This window comes from Zingiber officinale, chromosome 2A, assembly GCF_018446385.1.
Source record: "Zingiber officinale cultivar Zhangliang chromosome 2A, Zo_v1.1, whole genome shotgun sequence".
NCBI lineage: Eukaryota > Viridiplantae > Streptophyta > Magnoliopsida > Zingiberales > Zingiberaceae > Zingiber > Zingiber officinale.
This window is the reverse complement of record NC_055988.1, coordinates 83,693,616-83,716,658: the sequence shown is the minus strand read 5'-3', so window position 1 is coordinate 83,716,658 and position 23,043 is coordinate 83,693,616. Positions and strand designations below refer to the sequence as shown.

The 23,043-nt window shown below is 38.3% G+C and overlaps 1 protein-coding gene across 1 annotated transcript; it reads left to right on the top strand.

Moving 5' to 3' along the window:
- The first annotated feature begins 652 nt into the window (after positions 1-652).
- Positions 653-19,904, top strand: LOC122041371 (protein virilizer homolog). Its single transcript, XM_042601015.1, has 17 exons — positions 653-1,039; positions 1,917-1,956; positions 7,367-7,436; positions 7,544-7,627; positions 11,557-11,645; positions 12,234-12,357; positions 14,680-15,342; positions 15,435-15,803; positions 15,887-15,991; positions 16,307-16,489; positions 16,667-16,808; positions 16,954-17,135; positions 17,749-17,834; positions 17,904-17,952; positions 18,022-18,088; positions 18,178-18,659; positions 18,741-19,904. Exons 3-17 carry the CDS (start codon positions 7,428-7,430, stop codon positions 18,936-18,938), a joined length of 2,832 nt encoding a protein of 943 aa, XP_042456949.1. The 5' UTR covers positions 653-1,039; positions 1,917-1,956; positions 7,367-7,427; the 3' UTR covers positions 18,939-19,904.
- The last annotated feature ends 3,139 nt before the right edge of the window (positions 19,905-23,043 follow it).

Below are 23,043 nucleotides of genomic sequence, written 5' to 3'. Positions count from 1 at the left end.
AGAGTCGGGATCGTCAATCTCGGCTTCTAGCGCAACATTGAGATTTAACTTCGCTTGACTTGACTCTGCAATTCGAGACTCGTGAAGTTCAAATGTAGAAAATAAATTTTCTAAAGTACTTACCTCAAAGTCTTTAGAGATATAGTATGCATCTACTAAGGACGCCCATTTTGGAGATCTTGGGAAGGCGTTGAGTGCGTACCGGGTCGAATCTCAGTTTGTTACCGATTCTTCGAGGTTATTTAGCTGAGTTATCAGCTATTTGATTCTCGCTTGGAGTTGCGCTACCTTCTGCCGTTGTTCATCCGGAGATTCGTCAACTGAGTCCGGAGGATGTCCCGCCTTGCTAACTTCGCTTCTGAGGCGCCTTCGTGGAGCTCCAGGAATTTTTCCCAGAGGTCTTTGGCGGACTCATTGTAAACTACCGAATCAGATAATAATTAAAAATAAGGTTTAATAGACAAATAATCTTATTAGAATTTTTAGGAATTTTTAGAAATTTTCTGGGATTTATTTGGAGCTCGTATGAATTTAATCAGAGAGGGCGCATTAATAGGTTTAAGAAAAACCTGTTTAGAATATCTGAAGATGGGAATTGATTGAGGAATTGGTCTAGGGTTTGATGTAATATCCTTAAGTTATAAATTTTGCCCGACCGAACCCTTCCTCCTCAAAAAAAACCCCTCACGCGGCCAATTCTTCTCGCGCCGAATCCTCTTCCCCGAGCCCTCTCCCTCTCACGAACTCTTCTCCCCAAAACCCGTCGATCACAACCTCCGGCGAGTTCGCGTTCCCGTGCCCTAAGCCCGACGCTGCCGCCATCCCTCTCCCTCCCGTGACCTTGTTGTGCCACCCATCGCCGCCGCGCGCGATCAACAGCCGCGGCCGCCTCTCGTGCCGATTCCTTCCCCCGCCGAGCTCTCCCTCACGCGATCCAGACAGCCAGCGATCACAGCAACTGGCGTCTTCCTTCCCTCGCTCGAGCACCACCACAGTAGCCGCCGGCCTTCTCCCTTCACGCTATGCCCTAATGGATCCGGCAAGTTCATTTCTTTATGTTAGTGTGAGATCCATAGGGTAAGGGATGGATGTTTAGGAGGCATTGATATACTTGCGTATGTGATTACTTGGTCGAAGGATATGTGATTCGAGTTTTCTATGTTGTTCTGGTTTCACTCTGTGATTTCTCTCGAGTTCTCACAAGGGATATCGGGTCTTTGCGATTGGATTTATTCGTGATTGGTTTCTTCTAGTTAGTGTGAATACAGGACCAAGTCTTGATAGTTTCGGCTAGTTTTGATGATGGTTTGTTCCTTTCGGTTTCTTTCGAGAGTTGGGACAGATTGCTAGTGTTTTTGAGCTTGATCGAAGATGTTGTTGCTACTTTTTACTACTTCTGAAATGTTAGACTGATTTAGAAGGTGAATTTAATTTGATATTGTTCTGCTCCAATGATTTGCAATGGATTTTGGGTGAGGTTTTATGGGTTTTCTTATTGGTTGCTCCATGAAGCTTTCTTTTGTGTTCTCTTTAATCTTGTTGTGGGCTGATTGTTGTCAGAAGTAGAAATAGAAAATGGAGATGTGTGCTCTTTGTTATGGATTCCGAAATTTCTAGATAACTTTTGATTGGATAAGTTGTGACATTTTCCTCGTGTTGCTGAAATTTCGTAATAGATTTGGGTATGCTGATTTGAATTTGATTGGGTGATGGATTTGTTTTCCTTGCATTGCTGGAAATTTTGGGCCTGTTCTAGAAATGCTGAGTTGATTCTTAAGATAGAAAGTCTCTTTTGTGTTGCTGGGATTTCGAAAATAGGTTTTAGAAAGTTGGAATTTATGGTGGTTTAAGTTGGGTTTCGGTTTAGCTAGTGTCGTTTATGAAATTAGCTAAATTGTACATTACGCGATTTGCAGGATGTTGATTGAAGACGGTTGACACGATCTACATATAAAGGCGGGTACTTCTTGCTTTGTTTTCTTTTAGTACTTTGACCTTAGTGCATGAATTATTTTGGATAAGGATTGTTTACCTTGACTCCACTCTTACTTTTCTATGCTTGATACTTCCACGAAATCTTTGAGAAATTCGTTTCTATATCCAAACAGTCTCTTCTTGTTGTCCATGATCCGTAGCAGATACTAGATACTATGTTTGTATGTTTGAACTGTTGCTTATTTATGTACGATATTGAGCATGCTGGCTTCATATAACATACATGTTTCTGCTTATATATATATGATGACTATTGCATTGTTTGCATCATGTCATTTCATGCATGCCGCATCCTCGCCCACTCGAGAGAGTGGTAGCTGGAGTTGATGTCGCTTGTCCTGTCGTGCCGCACTCGACCACTTGTGTGAGTGGTAGCTGGAGTACGAGCAGCAGGGACCCCATCGCAGATGTAGTTAGTTTTTCAAAATGTTATTCATTTAAAACCATGTTTTTATAATGCACAAGAATTTACAACTTGTGAATGTATGCCAACTGACAAACTCTTGGAACACCAAAGCGAACATACAAATTGAGAGAACGAGATTTTAAATGTTAGGTATTTCCTTTATTTGGTTATTGAAATGCAGAAAACTAACAAACAGAGGATGTACGTTACCCTAGTAATATACAAGCGCCAATTATCAAAACAAGAAAAAACTTATCTTAGTTGCAAATGAGAAGCCCATGACCCTCATACTTTGTATCGAACTTGCATGAGTATGGATTCACTCAATTTTCCACATAATATGAATTCATCAAGCTTGTAAGATGAGAAGCAATATTGTTAATGAACCCAACGATCAAAACCAACGTCTAACCCTATATAAGTCTATGCGGAGAAAAATAGACGAGAATAAATTCGCGACCCTCGTACTTAGTAGCGAACTTGTCTGAGTATGACATTCACTCAAATTTTACATAAAACACGAAGTCACCCAAGATTTCGTGACGATAAGCGAAATGGTTGATGAACCCAACAAGAAAAATTAAAACCTAACCTTACTGGTAATCGTAAAGAAAACTAGATAAGTCTGAATCCAACGTTGACAGTGTGAGAAGGGAGTTGTGAAGGGACGTAATTAAAGATTATAAATGTTGGGGGAAGGGAAAAAAAGCAGGGTGGAGAGACAGGAGAAGCGGAGGAGGGAGAGAAGACGGGAGAATGGGAGACCCATACCTTATTAGTGCTTGGAGGTAGAAATCACTCGACGACAAGGGCTTCCGAAGGCTACTGGCAGCGTCGGAGGCGGTGGACGGCGACTAGGGCAAGCGGAGGCACAAGGTCGGGAAATCGGAGGGCGAAGGGGAGAGGGCGTGGTGCGGTGGTTCAGAAAGAATAAAATTGATTATTTCTTGGTAATTGCCTTTAAAGGCTTTTTCTTTAGAAATTTTAAGAAACACCCTTTATTTTGATTAGCAAAAAATACTGATCCGGTGACGAGGAGGGGCCCGCTCAGTAGAGGGATCAATGGCACGGTGAAAGTCAAAGTCAAGATGGTCAACACCCCGATAATCATCTTCCGATCGGGCAACCCCCTTTCCCGACCGGGAGGAAGAATCGTCGAACCTACATGAAGCAGATGTTAGTATTGCTCGATCATGTACCGAGCTTCCGACGCTCAAACAGACAAGGTATGTGTCGAGCGGCAAGCCCACTCGGACTCATATCGGCAAAACAATGACGACTGAGCATACTACATTCACACACAGCTTCTCCGTTCTACATAGCAGAGGAGTTCAGATAGTGAGATGTTGGTCGAGCGGTCATTCTGCTCTGCCCGAGGACAAGATCGTCCGGGCGATCGATAGCTGGCCGAGTGGCCATTCCGCTAGGCCCGAGGACAAGATCGTCCGGACGACCAATAGCTGGTCGAGCGGCTCTTCCGCTCAACCTGTAACAGACAAAAGGAGGATCAGAGGATATCCTTCTGGGACCTATGCTGCCGACAGACGGCATGCTTGGCGATATGGTCAAGCTGAAGATCTTATGACGGAAGCTTCCATTGTCTTGTCAGAGATATGCTCGGGTCGTTAGGGTATGGTATTAGGGACACTTTTCTGGCACGTCTCTTCAGGATATGCTTTGAGAAGCGTGCACGTCTCGAGAACCGTGTACGCGCTCCCCGAAAGTCCTATATAAAGACCCTCCAAGATTCGACGGGAGGTATGCATAATCTCTACTGTAGCTACAGTTACTCTACCATTTTGCTTCCTCATTTTTTCTATATCGTCGGTGTTTGACTTGAGCGTCGGAGGGTCATCGCCGAAGAATCCCTTCCCGGCTCGGCACTGACGTTGCTGTGGTTATAGGTTTCACTGACGAGAAGTCTACTAACGGTCAACAAGAGTATCACATCTACAGCATTCATCGCCTCGACTCTAGGATATGATCAAATACCTTTAACCTCTTATCAAGTAGTATTTTGCTATCCTATATTTAAAAAATATCACTTAACCCCCTTACCAAAGTCAAATATGAAAAAATTTGTAACAAATAACAAATAGGACCTAATCTAACTTGATTGATCACATCTAAACAACCACGGGGTTCCAACACTATCCGGTCGACCCATCGACCTAGCTAGGTTTCGTGCCAGCTATCCGGTCGGCCCGTCGACCTAGCTGGGACTCGTACCAGATATCCGGTCAGCCCGTCGACCTATATGGACTTCTCCTGCACACTTAGTCAAAGTGTTAGATTACAACAAACCTAACTTAACCTACTTTGTCATTTATCAAAATCTGAGTTTAACCGTTAGTGCTAACCGCACCAACAACATTGACATCAACCAAAAAATCCAAGCGAGTGATGAAGGCCACCATCACTAGATGCTTCTATATTTTTTTTTTCCATTTATGTATATTTTTCTCCCTGTGTACACCATTGATTCAATTAATTAATAATTAAAAAACCAACTCTAAAAAATATATGTAATTATATTCCACGCCAATGCAATATATTTTTTTCCTTTTAAAATTATCAAAAAAATATAAAAAAGATAGGTACATAATTATCTTTTACAAATTTTTTCATATTTGACTTTGGTAAGGGGGTTAAGTGATATTTTTTAAATATAGGATAGCAAAATACTACTTGATAAGAGGTTAAAGGTATTTGATCATATCCTAGAGTCAAGGCGATGAATGCTGTAGATGTGATACTCTTGTTGACCGTTAGTGGACTTCTCGTCAGTGAAACCTACAACCACAGCAACGTCAGTGCCGAGCCGGGAAGGGATTCTTCGGCGATGACCCTCCGACGCTCAAGTCAAACACCGACGATATAGAAAAAATGAGGAAGCAAAATGGTAGAGTAACTGTAGCTACAGTAGAGATTATGCATACCTCCCGTCGAATCTTGGAGGGTCTTTATATAGGACTTTCGGGGAGCGCGTACACGGTTCTCGAGACGTGCACGCTTCTCAAAGCATATCCTGAAGAGACGTGCCAGAAAAGTGTCCCTAATACCATACCCTAACGACCCGAGCATATCTCTGACAAGACAATGGAAGCTTCCGTCATAAGATCTTCAGCTTGACCATATCGCCAAGCATGCCGTCTGTCGGCGGCATAGGTCCCAGAAGGATATCCTCTGATCCTCCTTTTGTCTGTTACAGGTTGAGCGGAAGAGCCGCTCGACCAGCTATTGGTCGTCCGGACGATCTTGTCCTCGGGCCTAGCGGAATGGCCACTCGGCCAGCTATCGATCGCCCGGACGATCTTGTCCTCGGGTAGAGCAGAATGACCGCTCGACCAACATCTCACTATCTGAACTCCTCTGCTATGTAGAACGGAGAAGCTGTGTGTGAATGTAGTATGCTCAGTCGTCATTGTTTTGCCGATATGAGTCCGAGTGGGCTTGCCGCTCGACACATACCTTGTCTGTTTGAGCGTCGGAAGCTCGGTACATGATCGAGCTATGCTAACATCTGCTTCATGTAGGTTCGACGATTCTTCCTCCCGGTCGGGAAAGGGGGTTGCCCGATCGGAAGATGATTATCGGGGTGTTGACCATCTTGACTTTGACTTTCACCATGCCATTGATCCCTCTACTGAGCGGGCCCCTCCTCGTCACCGGATCAGTATTTTTTGCTAATCAAAATAAAGGGCGTTTCTTAAAATTTCTAAAGAAAAAGCCTTTAAAGGCAATTACCAAGAAATAATCAATTTTATTCTTTCTGAACCACCGCACCACGCCCTCTCCCCTTCGTCCTTCGATTTCCCGACCTTGTGCCTCCGCTTGCCCTAGTCGACGTCCACCGCCTCCGACGCTGCCAGTAGCCTTCGGAAGCCCTTGTCTTCGAGTGATTTCTACCTCCAAGCACTAATAAGGTATGGGTCTCCCATTCTCCCGTCTTCTCTCCCTCCTCCGCTTCTCCTGTCTCTCCACCCTGCTTTTTTTCCCTTCCCCCAACATTTATAATCTTTAATTACGTCCCTTCACAACTCCCTTCTCACACTGTCAACGTTGGATTCAGACTTATCTAGTTTTCTTTACGATTACCAGTAAGGTTAGGTTTTAATTTTTCTTGTTGGGTTCATCAACCATTTCGCTTATCGTCACGAAATCTTGGGTGACTTCGTGTTTTATGGAAAATTTGAGTGAATGCCATACTCAGACAAGTTCGCTACTAAGTACGAGGGTCGCGAATTTATTCTCGTCTATTTTTCTCCGCATAGACTTATATAGGGTTAGACGTTGGTTTTGATCGTTGGGTTCATTAACAATATTGCTTCTCATCTTACAAGCTTGATGAATTCATATTATGTGGAAAATTGAGTGAATCCATACTCATGCAAGTTCGATACAAAGTATGAGGGTCATGGGCTTCTCATTTGCAACTAAGATAAGTTTTTTCTTGTTTTGATAATTGGCGCTTGTATATTACTAGGGTAACGTACATCCTCTGTTTGTTAGTTTTCTGCATTTCAATAACCAAATAAAGGAAATACCTAACATTTAAAATCTCGTTCTCTCAATTTGTATGTTCGCTTTGGTGTTCCAAGAGTTTGTCAGTTGGCATACATTCACAAGTTGTAAATTCTTGTGCATTATAAAAACATGGTTTTAAATGAATAACATTTTGTTTGGTACTGGTATCATTAACTGATTTGTCTGTATCTTATGTTGCTGGCATAAACAAGTTTGATTTGCAATTATGCATACATGCGTTGTGAACAAAGTTTGGTTTTCTAGCATTAGGTGCAGAAAAAACAAATACTACTTAATCGTGAAAGATTAACATATAATGAAAGAATTTTTAAATTTGTGGAAGGACATTAGATTGACAATGGAACTTAGATAAGTCCGTAATTATGCTTTGAAAATACTGTAACCATACTTGACAATTTGGGTTTCTGGTTCATATAGATGCGGTGAATGGGTTTCATCAGCTTCCTTTCTTGGAACCTTTGGCAATAACATCGATCACATGAAAAAGGTCTTGATCTGCTCAAACTAAGTGGCATTTTTTAGGATCTGCAATTTGCTATGATGGATTGCAGGGGTCAATAGCTGACAGAATAGTTGATGATTTTCTTTTTCCAGGCACAAGATATGGGTCGTTCTGAACCATGCATCTTGTTTGCTCAATCATTCGTTCATTCTCAACTCGATGAATATGTTGATGAGGTTAGTGACTTGTTTTAGATCTGTTATACCATCTCACTTGTTTTTTTCATCTTGTTATGCCTTTCTGATTTCTAAACCATCATCTACTGTTCCTTTTACCTGCCTATGTTTTTTTTAACCTTTAATATTTGCATTCTTTTTGTACTGCCGGAATTTCATGATTTACATGATAATAATCTTGGTTGGATTGTTCCAGATTTTATATCAATGAATTATTTATTAAGGAGAAGTTGGACTTAAGTTTAGTCTATAACAGTTTTTTGTTGAAAATTATTTCATATTTTTTGAAAGTTTATTGATCATTGTTATACTTAAGTTTATGCATACATTTAAAAATGAATGAATTTTTAGACTGGCTCATTTTATATGATGATCTACTTTTCTAAAATAATTCTGAATTGTGGTGTAATTTGATACTATTTCTGCAAGTCATACCCTTCTGGATTTCCTTCTTATATTCTTTCCTCTAATTTCTACTGTTAATAAGCCATTAAACCCTGCATGCATTGCATCCATTTAATCGTTTGTTTGACATGTGATACTTGGCCATCAGTCACATTGCCAAATTGTCTACTTGGGCGTATTTGTTTTTCTTTTGCTGCCCATTTCCTTCTTGTTGACTGTTTTTATCTCATTGACTTCTGTGGCAAGATTGAAAAACAAAAGGACAATCAGTGTTGTAAATGGCGGTAGACGATGGTAGGTCTCGCCTATCACCTAGGCAGTGCCTAGACGGTATTGCCTAGGTGGTGTATAGCTTCTATTGTCGACCTTCCAGACATGAACTCAAATTGATTTTTTGGTCTCCTTAATCTTTTTTCTATTGCTTTTTCCCAAATCTTCATGGTATGACTCATTAGTTTAATACCCCTATAGTTTGCACAATTTTGCATGTCTCTCTTGTTCTTTTATAAGGGAACTAGAGTATTTATCCTCCATTAATCAGGTATTTTTTTTTGTTTTCAATATCATGTTAAATAATTTTGTAAGTCATTCAATATCTTGTTTTCTTAGGCACTACCATACCTCTATCGGAATATCATCTAGTCCAACGACTTTTCCATTGTGCATCCCATTTAAAGTTTGTTCTACTTCTGAACTTTGAATTCTACGATTAAAATTGGAATTTCTATGCTTATTTGACCTACTTAAAATACCTCTTCCATCGCTCTTTTATTTCTCCATTGTTTACTAATACCCTATTACATTCATCTTTAATACATTTTATTTGGATAAGATCTCTTATTTTCCTTTCTCTCACTTTAGCTATTCTATAAATGTTTCTTTACCCTTATTTTGTATCCAATTTTAATATAATCGTTCAAAAGTTTCATTCTTTGCTTCACTCACTACTTTCTTAGTTTATTTCTGGGCTATTGTATATTTTTTAAAGTTTTCCTCGTCCTTACAAATATATAATTTCTTAAAAGCTATTCATTTTTCCTTCATTTTCTCTTGAACTTACTCATTCCACCACCAAGATTCCTTAGTGGCGCATGTCCCTTTGACTTACCGAGTACACTTTTAGCTACTATTTTCAACTTTGATACCATCTTATCCCATGCTGTATTAGAGTCATTGTATATTTAACTTAATGCTTGTACTTCTATCTTCTCCTTAAATATATTTTGCTTCCCATCCTTTAACTTCCACCACTTAATTTCAGGAGTTGTATATATTTTCTCTCTATTAATACTATGTTTGAGACGTATATCCAATACTACTAACCTATGTTTGGTAGTTAAGCTTTCCCTAGGAATGACTTTGATCTTTACAAATTTTTTTATCATTCTTCTTAACTATAAGAAAGTCAATTTGTGATTTATTATTCTCACTTTTGAATGTAATTAAGTGTTCTTCCCTTTTCTTCAAAAATGCATTAGCTAATATATAAGGTTATATTCTATCGCAAAATCTAATATAGTTTTCTCATCATTTCTCGTTTTAAACCTATAACTCTCATGCACCCTCTCATATTCCTCATTTTTCATTTTGACATGCCCATTTAGATCCCCTCCTATTAAAATCATTTCATTTGATGGAATGTTTTGTAATACTTCATATAAGTCGTCCTAAAATTTTGATTTGATAGCTTCACAGAATCCTACTTGCAGTGCATATATGCTAATTATGTTCATAGTTTGTTTTGCCATTATTATCTTAAGGGCTATAATTCGATCCCCTTTTCTAACTATTTCTACAACTTCATCCTTTTATGAACTATCTATAACAATACCACTCCATTTCTTGCTTTACTCTTTCCAATATACCATAACTTAAAACCCGCGTTCTCTATCATTTTTGTCTTCTCGCCTACCCATTTTGCCTCTTGTACACACAAAATACTAACTCTTCTCTTAATCATCGTATCTAGTACCTCCGTTGATTTACCAGTGAGGGTTCCTATGTTCCATGTTCCAAATCTTAGATTATTAGTTTTCCTATCATATTTGTTCTTATTCAACCTATGGTGTGAGAACTCTTACCTATTTAACACTACATTCAAGTTTTCATGGAGATGTACGGTCCTTGTCGAGACATTACAATCGGACCCTGCAACGCGTTCCTTTCGGGGAACTACTTAGCATTAGCACAATAGTTTAATGGATTTATTTATTGAATATTTGCCATACCTAACGTAGCCCTCCTCCTTTAATGGGATATTTTTATTAGGCTTTAATTAAGTTTATTTAAATTATCCCATAGCTAAAAGTTGATTAAAATTATTAACCTAAGTTTAATTAAACAGTGTACTCTGTTTCGGCCGGGCAACGAGTCTGACGTGTCACCGGACCGTGTGTTGCCAGCGACGTGTCCAGGCCCATTGTTGGGCTCAGGCGACATGTTTAGGCTTGCACGACGCTTCCGTGCCCTTCGTTAAGCTTGCGCAAAACATACGGACTCCAAATGCGTCGCGATAGCGAAACGACAATATCAGTGGTGGTTCCGGGCCAGCAATGGCGGAAGCAGGTGAGTTACAATCTAAAGCATTGCCTTTGCCTGAGGCGGTGCGGTTGGTGCCCACCTCCCGCCTAGGCGGCCGCCTTAGTCACCATTTAGAACACTGGACAATAAGAGAAAGAACCAGAGATGGGATATAGCAATTGATTTCTCTAGGTTGTGCTTTGTATTATTATTCATTCCAAGGATCTAGCTATCCATCCAAAAATGGTTTTAAAAAGTCAAAAACTACTTAAAATGAATATTGGCATGGTACGGATTTGTGTTGATATGTAGGACGACTTGTTTACCTTACAAAGAATAAATCCAATAATATCATGTTCACTTTATACAAAATATGAATTACGAAACAATACAACATTGTATCTAACACAAGTTACTTTCACTGATACTATGACTCTAAAAGGAGCATGGATTAAAGTTTCCTTTTGTGCTGGTTTTTATGATTGTGTTGTCTGCCAACGGGCATGTGAAATGGATCGAGTCACCAGATTGGCCACATTCCTTAGCAACCTTCCTTCCTCTTGGATATGACTACTTGCTTGAGGGATTTGTGGATTCAGCTTCATTACGACAGCTTCTTCTTCAGTGATGGAGATTTGTCGCGTTGACTTCTTTTTCCACAAGTAAGGGTGCAGGCAACTCTATGGGCTAGTGATCCACTCACTCCTACCTTCAAGTTCCTTCATTTTTTTTCTCAATCTTGCTGTGGCTCCATTAGATGTAATACCAGAGAAAACATAGGTTAAGATGGCATGACATGTTCAAATATGAAAAATTTCTATGGCTAGGCAAGTTGAATCAACCATAGTTGATTGCGTGAAATGCAGAGTATAACCAAATACAATCTTATTTAACATAATTAAAAATAGTTTAAAAGATCTTGATTTTACTAACAACATTTTCTTACATGACACTTGCTGGCAGGATAAGCTCCATGTTGCTGATTTTAAGTTCTTTCCATGCAGGTCATTTTTGCAGAACCTGTTGTCATTACTGCTTGTGAGTTTGTTGAGCAGAATGCATCCCCTTCTGCACCAAATGTATCTCTTATTGGGTAAAATTAACTAGTTCTTCTATACATACCAGTGAATATTACATTAAGACAAGTATTATGGTTCAATTGATTTCATCTGTGTGCCTTATTCTTGTAGATTCACTTAGATTTTTAAAATTGAATTTGTTCTAGATAGAAGAAAGTGGGAAAATAAAGATACTTGTAATAATTCAAGTTTTATGAATTGTTTTTATTTCAGCATGATTCTATCTGCAGTTAGAAATTGCTAAATTGCTAACAACTCCCAGTTTTTTCCTCTTCAGTTTGCACTTCAGATTTATTGTAGTATAATTCTAGCCATTGATCCAAAATGTGTGTTTGCAATTTTGATCAATCAAGTTGGACTGGATTTTTAGCCAAAGCTATCAGTGGCAAAAGCTTCCTGACGAAAATACACTCTTTGAACAAAATCAAAAATTTTCTCTGGATATTGGGTCTTGTGAATCAGTCTATCTCTTTGCAAACTGACCAATCTCATTTAAATTTCATGCCACCAATTTGTTAATCTTGCATAGGGTCACGTATTTTAATTTAGTTAAGCAAGTATGAAGCTCTACCATGTGAAATCTTTTGAAATTTCTCATGCAGGGCCACTTCACCCCCTTCCTTTGCACTAGAGATTTTTGTTCATTGTGAAGGTGAATCGAGATTTAGGCGCCTTTGCCAGCCTTTTCTTTATTCACACTCTTCATCCAATGTTTTGGAAGTTGAGGTATTTTATTATCTCTTCATCTAATTTCAAGTTTGTGCTATTGTTCCACTGAATCCTTGTGTCTGCAATATTTTTTTAACAAGGATGAATTGCTACTTTTAAATGCAATGACAAGCATATTAGTATGGAAAGAGCTTTTCTTTGGTTACCAGTTTGTATTTCTAAATTTATATTGATTGTTCATAATCATGTTTTGTAACAACTAGCTTCAATGTGATTTTAAAGTCTTGGATGGCTGTCTATATTCCATTTGGAAATTGCTAATAATTCCTTCAAAAATTTTAGCAAAGGATTGCGTCTACTTAGTTGATCATTATAAAAATGTTTTTTTTTTTCATTTTCATTTTCATGAGAATTATTCTTTGAAGTATATTGTACTTGGAATCAAAGAACTCATGCATAATTTTAGTATCTCCAGTTATGTTACAGTTGTGCTCTCATTCTCCTTGGTATTTCTCCAAACTATTTCAGTTAAAGAAATTTAAATTATTTGGCAAGAAAAATAGACATTACCAATTTACCATCAATGGAAAATGAAATCTCCTGTGACTGTTGCGTGGTAGAAGTTAAGTAGACTATGTCTCTTTTCCAACTATTCTTTCTTTTCAGAACCTTAATTAAGTAGGTTGCAATGACATGGCATGCCATTAATTATCCATGGATAAGGCTAGGTTTGTAAATGAGCTGAGGTTAGCTTAACTGTAATTAGGTTTGATTAGTTATTTAAACAATTTGAGCCAAGCATGATTATTGTACTGCTTCTTAGTAATCTTGTTTCATAGCCTGGTTAGTATTGCTTCTTAGTTATCTAAACACATCTTTAATACCTTGCAAATATTTGGGGTTACTTGTTTATGCGATGTAAGAGATTGTAGATGACAGTTCTATGAGAAACAGAGAAGAAGTTATATTGCCTTTCTTGCTCCTTCCTCCCCTTTTTTCTTGTTTTAAAATTTTCAACCTATTCATAGCCCTTTTTAATACCTTGAAAAGAGATGGTTTGTTGATATATGACATTTTAGACGACAGTTCTAAGATGAAATAGAGAAAGATCATCTAGTGATCTGTTGTTAGTACAATGGTATGACTTATGAGATGATGTTCAAGTCTGAATAATGCCTGGTGTTACTTGATGGAGCATTTAATCGTCTCGATGGAAGATTTTCTTAAATAGAGGTTAGGGATGACTAGAAGATCAAGTATCATTTTGATCATTAGAGATACCATGAAAAGGAGATTGGGAGCAGATGGTTTGGCTGCTGCGAAGGAAGCTAGTCGCTGGAGAACTTTGGATTATGGTTGTTGAGGGTTGGTGAACTTATCACTTCTGTTCTAATTTTCTGGAAGTTGGTGAACAGTGGGCGGATTTTGCATGGAACAGGCTAACTTACGGAGGATATCAATTGTCCGAGTATGTATGGCTTGGTTTAAATTCTCTATTTCCACAGAAGACTGGCTTGATTCCCCTTCACAAGGATGGTTGGCAAGTATCTTTGTTGCCGTCTCTACTTATGCCTGGGCTCTTCATTTACCCATTCTGTACTCTTGACACATGATACTTTGATTGGGCAGTCAACATCCTTATTGATCACGTGTTGAAGTTTTATAAATAGTTGAGTCAGACACTTGAATCCACATCCATGTCGATGTCATGTCATATACTCATACTAGACTCTAGGTAACAACACTCTCAGGTAGTACTTTAACTATTCTGTAGTTAAGCCAATTGGCTTACGACTAACAAATTTTCTGAAAGATATCTTCTTGTTTGTTTTGACCTGTGTTTTATCTATACTGGTAACCTCTGACATGGGCACAAAAACTTCAGCCTGTGCTGGCATATGTTAGTAATTACCGGTCCGAGCATGGACCAGTAGACAGACCAACCAATTTTTGTGGTCCACAGTGGACATAAAACTGGTGCTTTGGTATGTTATGGTGCCAACACTACTTACAATTTACAACTGTGTTTTTTTTCTTTTAATTGTTTTGAATTTGTTATCGTACTCTCCGATGATAAAACACCGATATTTTAATAGCCTGATGGATCCTCGTGACCGTCATGGGATTGAAATATTTAAGCACTGCTTTTAATCTAGTCTTAGTATTGTTTTGAAAGCTATCTACTTAGGATCAAGCCAGTACATATCAATGCTGGTAGAAGTTTATTTTCATGTTTGTCCATTTTGCAATTTTGAAATATACTGCATATATTTGTTAGCTTTGTGATGGTGTGTGTGTGTATCTTGAAGTCATTGTTAAAAGTTCAATTTTTAATGTGATTATCCACTGTGCTTATTGTTGTTACACCTGATGATGCAGGCCATAGTTACAAATCATTTGGTTGTCAGGGGAAGTTACCGAAGTCTTACTCTTATTGTTTATGGAAATACTGCTGAAGATCTTGGACAATTTAATATTGGATTTGATATGGACAATTCACTTGCAAATGTTGTTTGTTCCCCATCAGAAGGAAAACTTGAAGATCTTCCACCAGCATTGCATTCAAACAAGTTGTTGTTTGTAGAGCCCACTGCGTCCTTAAAATTCATGAGTTTACCTTTTACTAAATTCAAAGTTTCTCCTCATTTGAAGCAGTTTTTGCTGTTAGCTGTCAAGCTTAGTGAAGTTCCCGATGTGGAAAATCAGCTTTCTGAGATTGTAGGTAATGTTGTATCAGCTGTCCTGTCCTGTGTTAGGAACATGAGTAGCACCAGCACCTTTTACTGGGACCAAAATATGGAATTAGGAATCACTGACTACAAGAGAGATTCAGAGAAATTAAATGATGCTGTTCCTCAGGCTAGTAAAGAACTTCTTGAGCTTGGTAGATTCAAGGGTGTATTTACAGACAATTGGTCACCAGATGATATAGCTGGTTCGGAGACAGCTGAAGCACTTATCTCTGATTTGCTAATTGGCATGTTTAACAAATTTGACACCTTTAAGAGCACTTTAAATGCTGAGTTGCAATTAGTCTCTCAGGTAAATCTTTTGCTTCATTGATATCTGAATTTTAAAAGTTCTTGTTGGAAAGAAAGTTTCTTTTTCACTGTTATTAGTGTTTTTATTTTCAGAACAAACAAATGATTCTACTATTGGGATTGGCTCTTCTCTTTTGCTGTTGGAGAAAGGGATGCTTTCATTTTGTAAATAGCGGTGGCATGGAAACAATTGTTCATTTATTAGACTGCAAGATGCAAAATTCTCCGGCCGTCGTATTAATGTTGCTAGGTGTTGTTGAATGTGCTACTCGGCATGGCATAGGATGCGAAGGATTTTTAGGCTGGTGGCCGCGTGGAAATGAGAGTTACCCAGATGGTAACAGCAATGGTTATTCAATTTTGCTAAGGCTATTGTTGGGGAAGCAACGGCATGATGTTGCTTCTCTTGCATCATATATATTGCACCGTTTGCGGGTCTATGAAGTTGCAGCCAGATATGAGGTTAGTATATAGCTTTTTTGGTGCTAGTTTCCCACTAACTGCCGTCCAAGAAACTATAATTGTTGTTTTTCTTGATGTTCCAGTCTGTAGTATTGTCTCTATTGGATAATCCATCTCGTGATCATGTGATGGTGGCTGAGGGGATTGAATTACTTGTCGCTGCCAGTTCTCATCTTAAGCAAATCGCGGTTTGTTTTTCTCTACTGATTAGATCTTTAGTATACACGAGCTGATCATATTTAGGACACCGGTGGCATGCTGCAGTACAAGCCAGGGCCATGCCATAGCAGAAGCTACAACCTACAAGCACTGTGATGGCATGGCCTTAGACCTGTATTGTATTTGAAACATTACATTGCTTGTTGTTATACTTGCATGAAACTATAAGTACTGTTCCAGTGACCAGTGTCTCAAATTTGATTTTGCTGACAAGTATTATTATGTTGTAGATTTAGCTACTTCAATTAAGCATTAGCTAATTGCTGATAATTATTATCACTCAGAAATTGATAAACCTATATGAGCCTATTGAAGATCCATCACCTGCCACCTTTGCACAAAAATTATCTATTTTGGGGCTACCAGAAGGCTTCTTGTCGTACAAAGCTACTATTGACGGCATAACAACTTCTAAATATACTTTTGCAAGATGGGATGTTGACTTGTGCTTGCTATCACTTCTTGAGGTATTTTTTTTTTTGTGTAAACTTCAGAAGGCCATGGAAGTTAATGATATTTCTTGTTGTGTGTTTCTTTTTTGATTATTATCTGCTATCTTTGGAATGCTCATTTGAGTTTTAGAAAAGCAGATTATTAACAAATATTTACTGAGGCTTATGATTGCTTTTACATTACGGCAATAGGAAAGGGGTTTCTTCCCACTCTCAGCAGCCCTCTTATCATCTCCTGTTTTGCGCTCATCAAATGACAAGCAAGCAGATGTTTTTATGGAGATTACAACTTCAGTTGAATATGCTCTTCTTAATTTTCTCTTTCATCGTTCAGGTTCTCTCTTCTTATTCCTTTTTCATTTTGGTTTCATTTGTCACAGCAATGGTCATTATTAGCCGACCCCCAATAGGTGTTTATGGGGCTTATTTTAATATGGCATTGACCCTAATGTCGTTAATTTAACTTAATTGGTTTTCAGGTCTTTGCTTCTTACTTGCTCATCGTGAAGCAACTGAACTTTTGGTTCTTTCTCTTCAAGATGTTGAAGAGACAACAAAAAAAGAGTGCATGACTCTTAGACAGGCAGCAGTTTTTCTATCAAAGGGATTCATTTGTCATCCACAGGAAGTTGCCATGATCACTGAGCTTCATCTCAAAGTGGTTAGTATGGTTAACTAAACTGATTTTATTGACACAATCTCTAGTTTGGTACATGCATGCCCCATCAAAAATATTTCAGATGCAATATCTCAAGAAAAGTCAACAGTCTAATAGGCTTGAGAGAAACAGACTTTTATGAATTTTTCCTGAGTGATCAGGATACAGAGTCCTGGTTCCTTAATGTAATCCTATGTTTTTCTTCTTTGATAGTCATATCAAGGGTCAATCATGTCATAGTGGGTTCCCATCAAAGTTGGTTTACAATGGTTAATTCTTGTGTAAATTGGTCTTTATTTTTAACTCAAAATTTTATTTCTTAGGTGGTAACGGAATCATCTTTTTATTGTACTAAGGTATAATTTTTAAAATAACACTTTGAAACGTTATTTATGATTACAATGCTTTTTCATATGAGCTACTGGACATTATCCATGAATGAACTTTATTTTATGTAATCGGAACTTGACCAATTTTTTTTTGCTCCAAGTCTGTTTTCCCCCCTTGTTTCTACTTTTCTCAAAATGGATCTTCTACTGGGGATTAGCGATGATTACTGTTGGGGATCCTACTGTTTTTCCTCTGCTCTCATTGGCTGTTATTTTTATTTTTTTAGGGAATTGCTATTGATCTGTTGCTTGCAACAGATCCACATTCTGATGAACTTCTGTGGATTCTATGGGAGCTTTGTGCCATTTCCAGGTTCTACATCATAGACTAGTGCTTTGTGTATAAACTTTATATCTTTTTTGAATCAGAGTTAAAATACAGGTCTGACTCTGGTCGGCAAGCGTTGTTAGTTCTGTGTCACTTTCCTGAGGTATTTTATGATCATGTTGTTCTCAAAATGATCTTTTACCTTCTGATGGTAATCAGTTTGATGTTGCAGGTGGTATCAGTTTTGTTGGACACACTGCGATCATACACAGAATTAGAGCCAACTGTTAAAAGAAATGGTATTGATAGTACTTTTATGTTGATTTCTTCTAATTGCCTGCCTAGAAACTTGCTGGTTTTACTAAATCTATTATTTTACTGAATTCAGAAACTTCCCCTTTGAGTCTAGCCATCTTCCATTCAGCTGCAGAAATATTTGAAATCATCGTGACAGACTCTTCTGCATCATCCCTCAGTTCTTGGATTGGACATGCTGTGGAACTTCATAAGGCTTTACACTTTTCTTCTCATGGGACCAACAGAAAAGATGCACCCACAAGGTTGCTAGAGTGGATAGATGCTGGTGTTGTTTATCATAAAAATGGGGCTATTGGCCTTCTACGATATGCTGCTGTTTTGGCTTCTGGTGGAGATGCTCATCTTAGTTCGTCTAGTATACTAGTATCTGACACAATTGATGTCGAAAATGTTATTGGTGACTTGACAAACAACTCAGATGCTCAGATTGTTGATAATCTTCTTGGGAAACTTGTCTCGGATAAGTACTTTGATGGAGTTACCCTGTGTAATAGTTCTATAGTTCAACTGACAACAACTTTTCGAATACTGGCATTTATATCAGATGATCCAGTATGTTCTTTCCCCAGCATTACCATATCCTCTTTTCCGGATATGATTTTTTATTTCATCTGATTATTTTCTTTTCTGAAGGTTGTAGCAGCTTCTCTTTTTGAAGAAGGAGCAGTGACTCTTGTATATGTGGTGCTAGTCAATTGCAAATCAATGGTTGAACGATTGTCAAATAGTTATGGTGAGGTCTTTAATGTTTTTATAATATTGGACTCCTTTGTTGTTAGCGCAGTTTCCTCCATTCTAATTATCCAAAGGAAAGGTCCACCAATTCTTTGAATGAATAGTTTATCTTTTGGTGCGTCTTTTTTGCTCTTGACAACCCAATTTTTGCTTAAGCAAGTGGTGCTTTGGTTAAGCATAATGGGCTTGTCTATTGCAAATGGATAACATTTAACTAAGTTGCTTTGGCATAAAGGCCACCTATAGTGCATGAGATTCATTTTGTTATTAATAGGTCATCATGCTAGCGATTTGTTTGCTTAGCAAAGAGCACGGTTTAAAAAACCACTGTGTTGGTCAATATGGGTGGAACATTTGTGCCATTGATCAACCAGAACACAGAAGTGATTGAGTCATTGGAATTTTGCTTTATAGTCTTTGCATGATTCTGCTTGTCTAGAACACACTGAAGTGGCCTTCTCCCATTGATGAAGTGAACTTCCTCCAATGATGAAGTGCCAAAGAATCAAGGCGGGCAGCTTCTTCCTCTTGTGACAATGACATGAGTCTTCTTTTGAGTTGAGGTGGTTTTCTTCTTCCTCCAGCAATGGAGCAACAGACGCTTAAGCTTTGGTGATGTTGGTTGAGATATTTTCTCCAGCAGTGAAATGATCAGCATTGTAGATCTGTACCATGGTTTGCCATTGTTTGACCCTAGACTATATTTGTCCAGTCAATGATTTAAACTGATGGTATCTTGATGTAAATCGTTGATTAATATATATGTTTCATTCATTTCATATTGTCGATTAAACAAGATATACATTGAAGAACCTCTTCCAGGAAGCTTTTATATTTTCTGTTGAGTTACAAATAGGGTATGGAGCCATGAGGTTCTAAAAGATTCTCAGCTTTGTTTTGGTTCTATACAAAACTGGATGTTTTTGGATTTATTAGGAACTATTAAATGAATCATAGCTTCCTATTTGACCTGGTAAACTCAACAGCAGAACATTTTGAAATTAGTACTGGGCATAAACTTTGCAAGAAAGTGAAACAAGGTTCACTAGGTAGTTTAACAAAAATTTTTTCATGATGATCAATATATAGTTTATTGTTTGAACCATTTGATTTGAAAATGTATCTAATTGCTTTCTTCAGATACTGCCAACTTCAGTATATTCAATGTTTGTCTAAGTTTTGTGATCTACTCCAACTCAATTATCTTGCTTGATGATGTACTCCTGGATAGGTTGCGATCAAGTCTGATTGAGTGATTTTCGCTTCTCTTGCTGATAAATCTTCTTAAGAAATTACAAGTACTTTGATTACCCTCAACATGCAGCAACAGACAATTCTTATTCTTAGAAAAAAAAATTAATTCCTCGGAAACCACTTTTATTTCATGGTATTCTTTGGTTCAGTTCGCCTCGATCCAGGTCTTCTGCTCCGGCTCCGCTTGCTTGAGTGATCTCGGTCATCCGGAATAGTGCTCACCCGAACCAAACTCCGGCCTTCTCCTCAAGTAGGCTTCTGTCCTGGCTTCTCGTCCCTCGAACATCGTGCATGTTCTTCTCGTCCACCGATGTACTCTTCCGCAGCTCTTTCGTCCTTCGGACGCACCGAGGCCGTCAGCTCCCTTCCCGTGCTGTCATTCTCGCTAGTTGCGTCTTCCGCTCGACTTCTTATGCTCTTAAGCTCCTGCACACTTAGACACATGGATCAAATAACAAACATGACATAACATAACTTGGTTGATCACATCAAAATAACCACGGGGTCCAACAATCTCCCCCTTTTTAATGTATCAACCCAAATTAAGTTAGTAAAACAAACAAGTAATAATTAAAGAAATTATTAAACTAGCATTTTACATGAGATCAATAAAAAAACGAATACTAAGTAAAAAAAATTAGAATTTAATTTACTCTCCCAAACAAAAAATACGACTCCCTAAACTTCTCGAACTTGTATCTATCTCTCCCCTTTTGATCACATCAAAAAAAATAGGTACAAATGGCAAGTTTTTCTTTTAAAAAGACATTTTCAAAACAATTATAGTTTTGATAAAACATTTTCAAAATAACTTCTAAGTAAAGATGTTTAACAAATTCTAAGTTATTTTTCATAATTATTCTAACTTAGGTAATTTTTAGACCACAAAAAGAATGTTAAAAAAAACTTTTTAAAATATTATTTAATTTGAATGTTTTATCAGTAAGTTAATTAAACATTCTATTTATATATTCGGCTTCCAAGCAGTGGAGAGGCACTAGGTCTTCTTGGTTATTAGAGTAACAACCACTTTCTTAGACAAAGCCTCATTAAGAAATTCACTGTTCAATTTTTTTTGCTGAAAGCACTAACTTAAAATATTTAATCTAGAAAATATTTTGGAACCCAGTATAGGTTCCCTCCTACTGGATTAATTAAAAACTTAGAGGGTACATATCCTTTAGGTATTTTCTAAGTTGACCATAATGTTTTCTAATATACCAATTTAATTTTCCATAAATTTTGAGTTTTGACTCCTAAAAACGGTTTGATTTTAAACATGCATATTCAGTTTTCAAATTTTCAATTTCTAATTTTAATTTCTCATTTTTTAAGTTAGAATTCTCTAATAGTATTTTTAAATTAGCAATTTCTTTTTTTGATTTACTAAGTCTTTAGTAAGCACTTTGATAAACCGAAAGTACTACTTGGGAGTTAAATTATGTACCTAACTTACCTCTATTTCTGATGCTCTCCCTTCATCGTAACTTTCTTCATCTGATGATCCTCCCCCTTCATCTATGTTCATCTCCGAGCTAATTTCTTCGAAAAGATGGTTGGTCATCTGTGCTAATCCCGAGAAGGCTTCGACTTCTGATTCCGAGGATGATGATTCATCTCACGTAGCCTCTTGACTTCAAGGCATTTAGAGTAGATGTCGATCTTTCTTTTCTTCGTTGTTCTTTCTTCATCTTCGCAACATCATTGAGCATGTCATTCTTCGTCGCAGTTATGTACCACGGCCACCCTTTGTTGTGTTGATGTTTGACCGCGATCTAAATTTATTAGTTTTAATAAACTTATTTAACTTTTACCAATAGCTCAACTTCGTTGATTGACGCTTCCGAGCCTGGATCGCCAATCCCGGCTTCTAGCGCAACATTGAGATTTAACTTCGCTTGACTTGACTCTGCAATTCGAGACTCGTGAAGTTCAAATGTAGAAAATAAATTTTCTAAAGTACTTACCTCAAAGTCTTTAGAGATATAGTATGCATCTACTAAGGACGCCCATTTTGGAGATCTTGGGAAGGCGTTGAGTGCGTACCGGGTCGAATCTCAGTTTGTTACCGATTCTTCGAGGTTATTTAGCTGAGTTATCAGCTATTTGATTCTCGCTTGGAGTTGCGCTACCTTCTGCCGTTGTTCATCCGGAGATTCGTCAACTGAGTCCGGAGGATGTCCCGCCTTGCTAACTTCGCTTCTGAGGCGCCTTCGTGGAGCTCCAGGAATTTTTCCCAAAGGTCTTTGGCAGACTCATTGTAAACTACCGAATCAGATAATAATTAAAAATAAGGTTTAATAAACAAATAATCTTATTAGAATTTCTAGGAATTTTTAGAAATTTTCTGAGATTTATTTGGAGCTCGTATGAATTTAATCAGAGAGGGCACATTAATGGATTTAAGAAAAGTCTGTTTGGAATATTCGAAGATGGGAATTGATTGAGGAATTGATCTAGGGTTTGATGGAATATCCTTAAGTTATAAATTTTCCCCGACCGAACCCTTCTCCTCAAAAAAAAACCCCTCGCGCGGCCAATTCTTCTGGCGCCGAATCCTCTTCCCCGAGCCCTCTCCCTCTCACGAACTCTTCTCCCCAAAACCCGTCGATCACAACCTCCGGCGAGTTCGCGTTCCCGTGCCCTAAGCCCGACGCTGCCGCCATCCCTCTCCCTCCCGTGACCTTGTTGTGCCACCCATCGCCGCCGCGCGCGATCAACAGCCGCGGCCGCCTCTCGTGCCGATTCCTTCCCCCGCCGAGCTCTCCCTCACGCGATCCAGACAGCCAGCGATCACAGCAACTGGCGTCTTCCTTCCCTCGCTCGAGCACCACCACAGTAGCCGCCGGCCTTCTCCCTTCACGCTATGCCCTAATGGATCCGGCAAGTTCATTTCTTTATGTTAGTGTGAGATCCATAGGGTAAGGGATGGATGTTTAGGAGGCAT

Excerpts from the sequence above, each read along its gene's own strand:
- LOC122041371 (XM_042601015.1), top strand. Across the intron at positions 12,358-14,679 it reads CCAATGTTTTGGAAGTTGAG|GCCATAGTTACAAATCATTT; the intron begins GTATTTTATTAT and ends CTGATGATGCAG. Across the intron at positions 17,953-18,021 it reads TTCTGTGTCACTTTCCTGAG|GTGGTATCAGTTTTGTTGGA; the intron begins GTATTTTATGAT and ends TTGATGTTGCAG.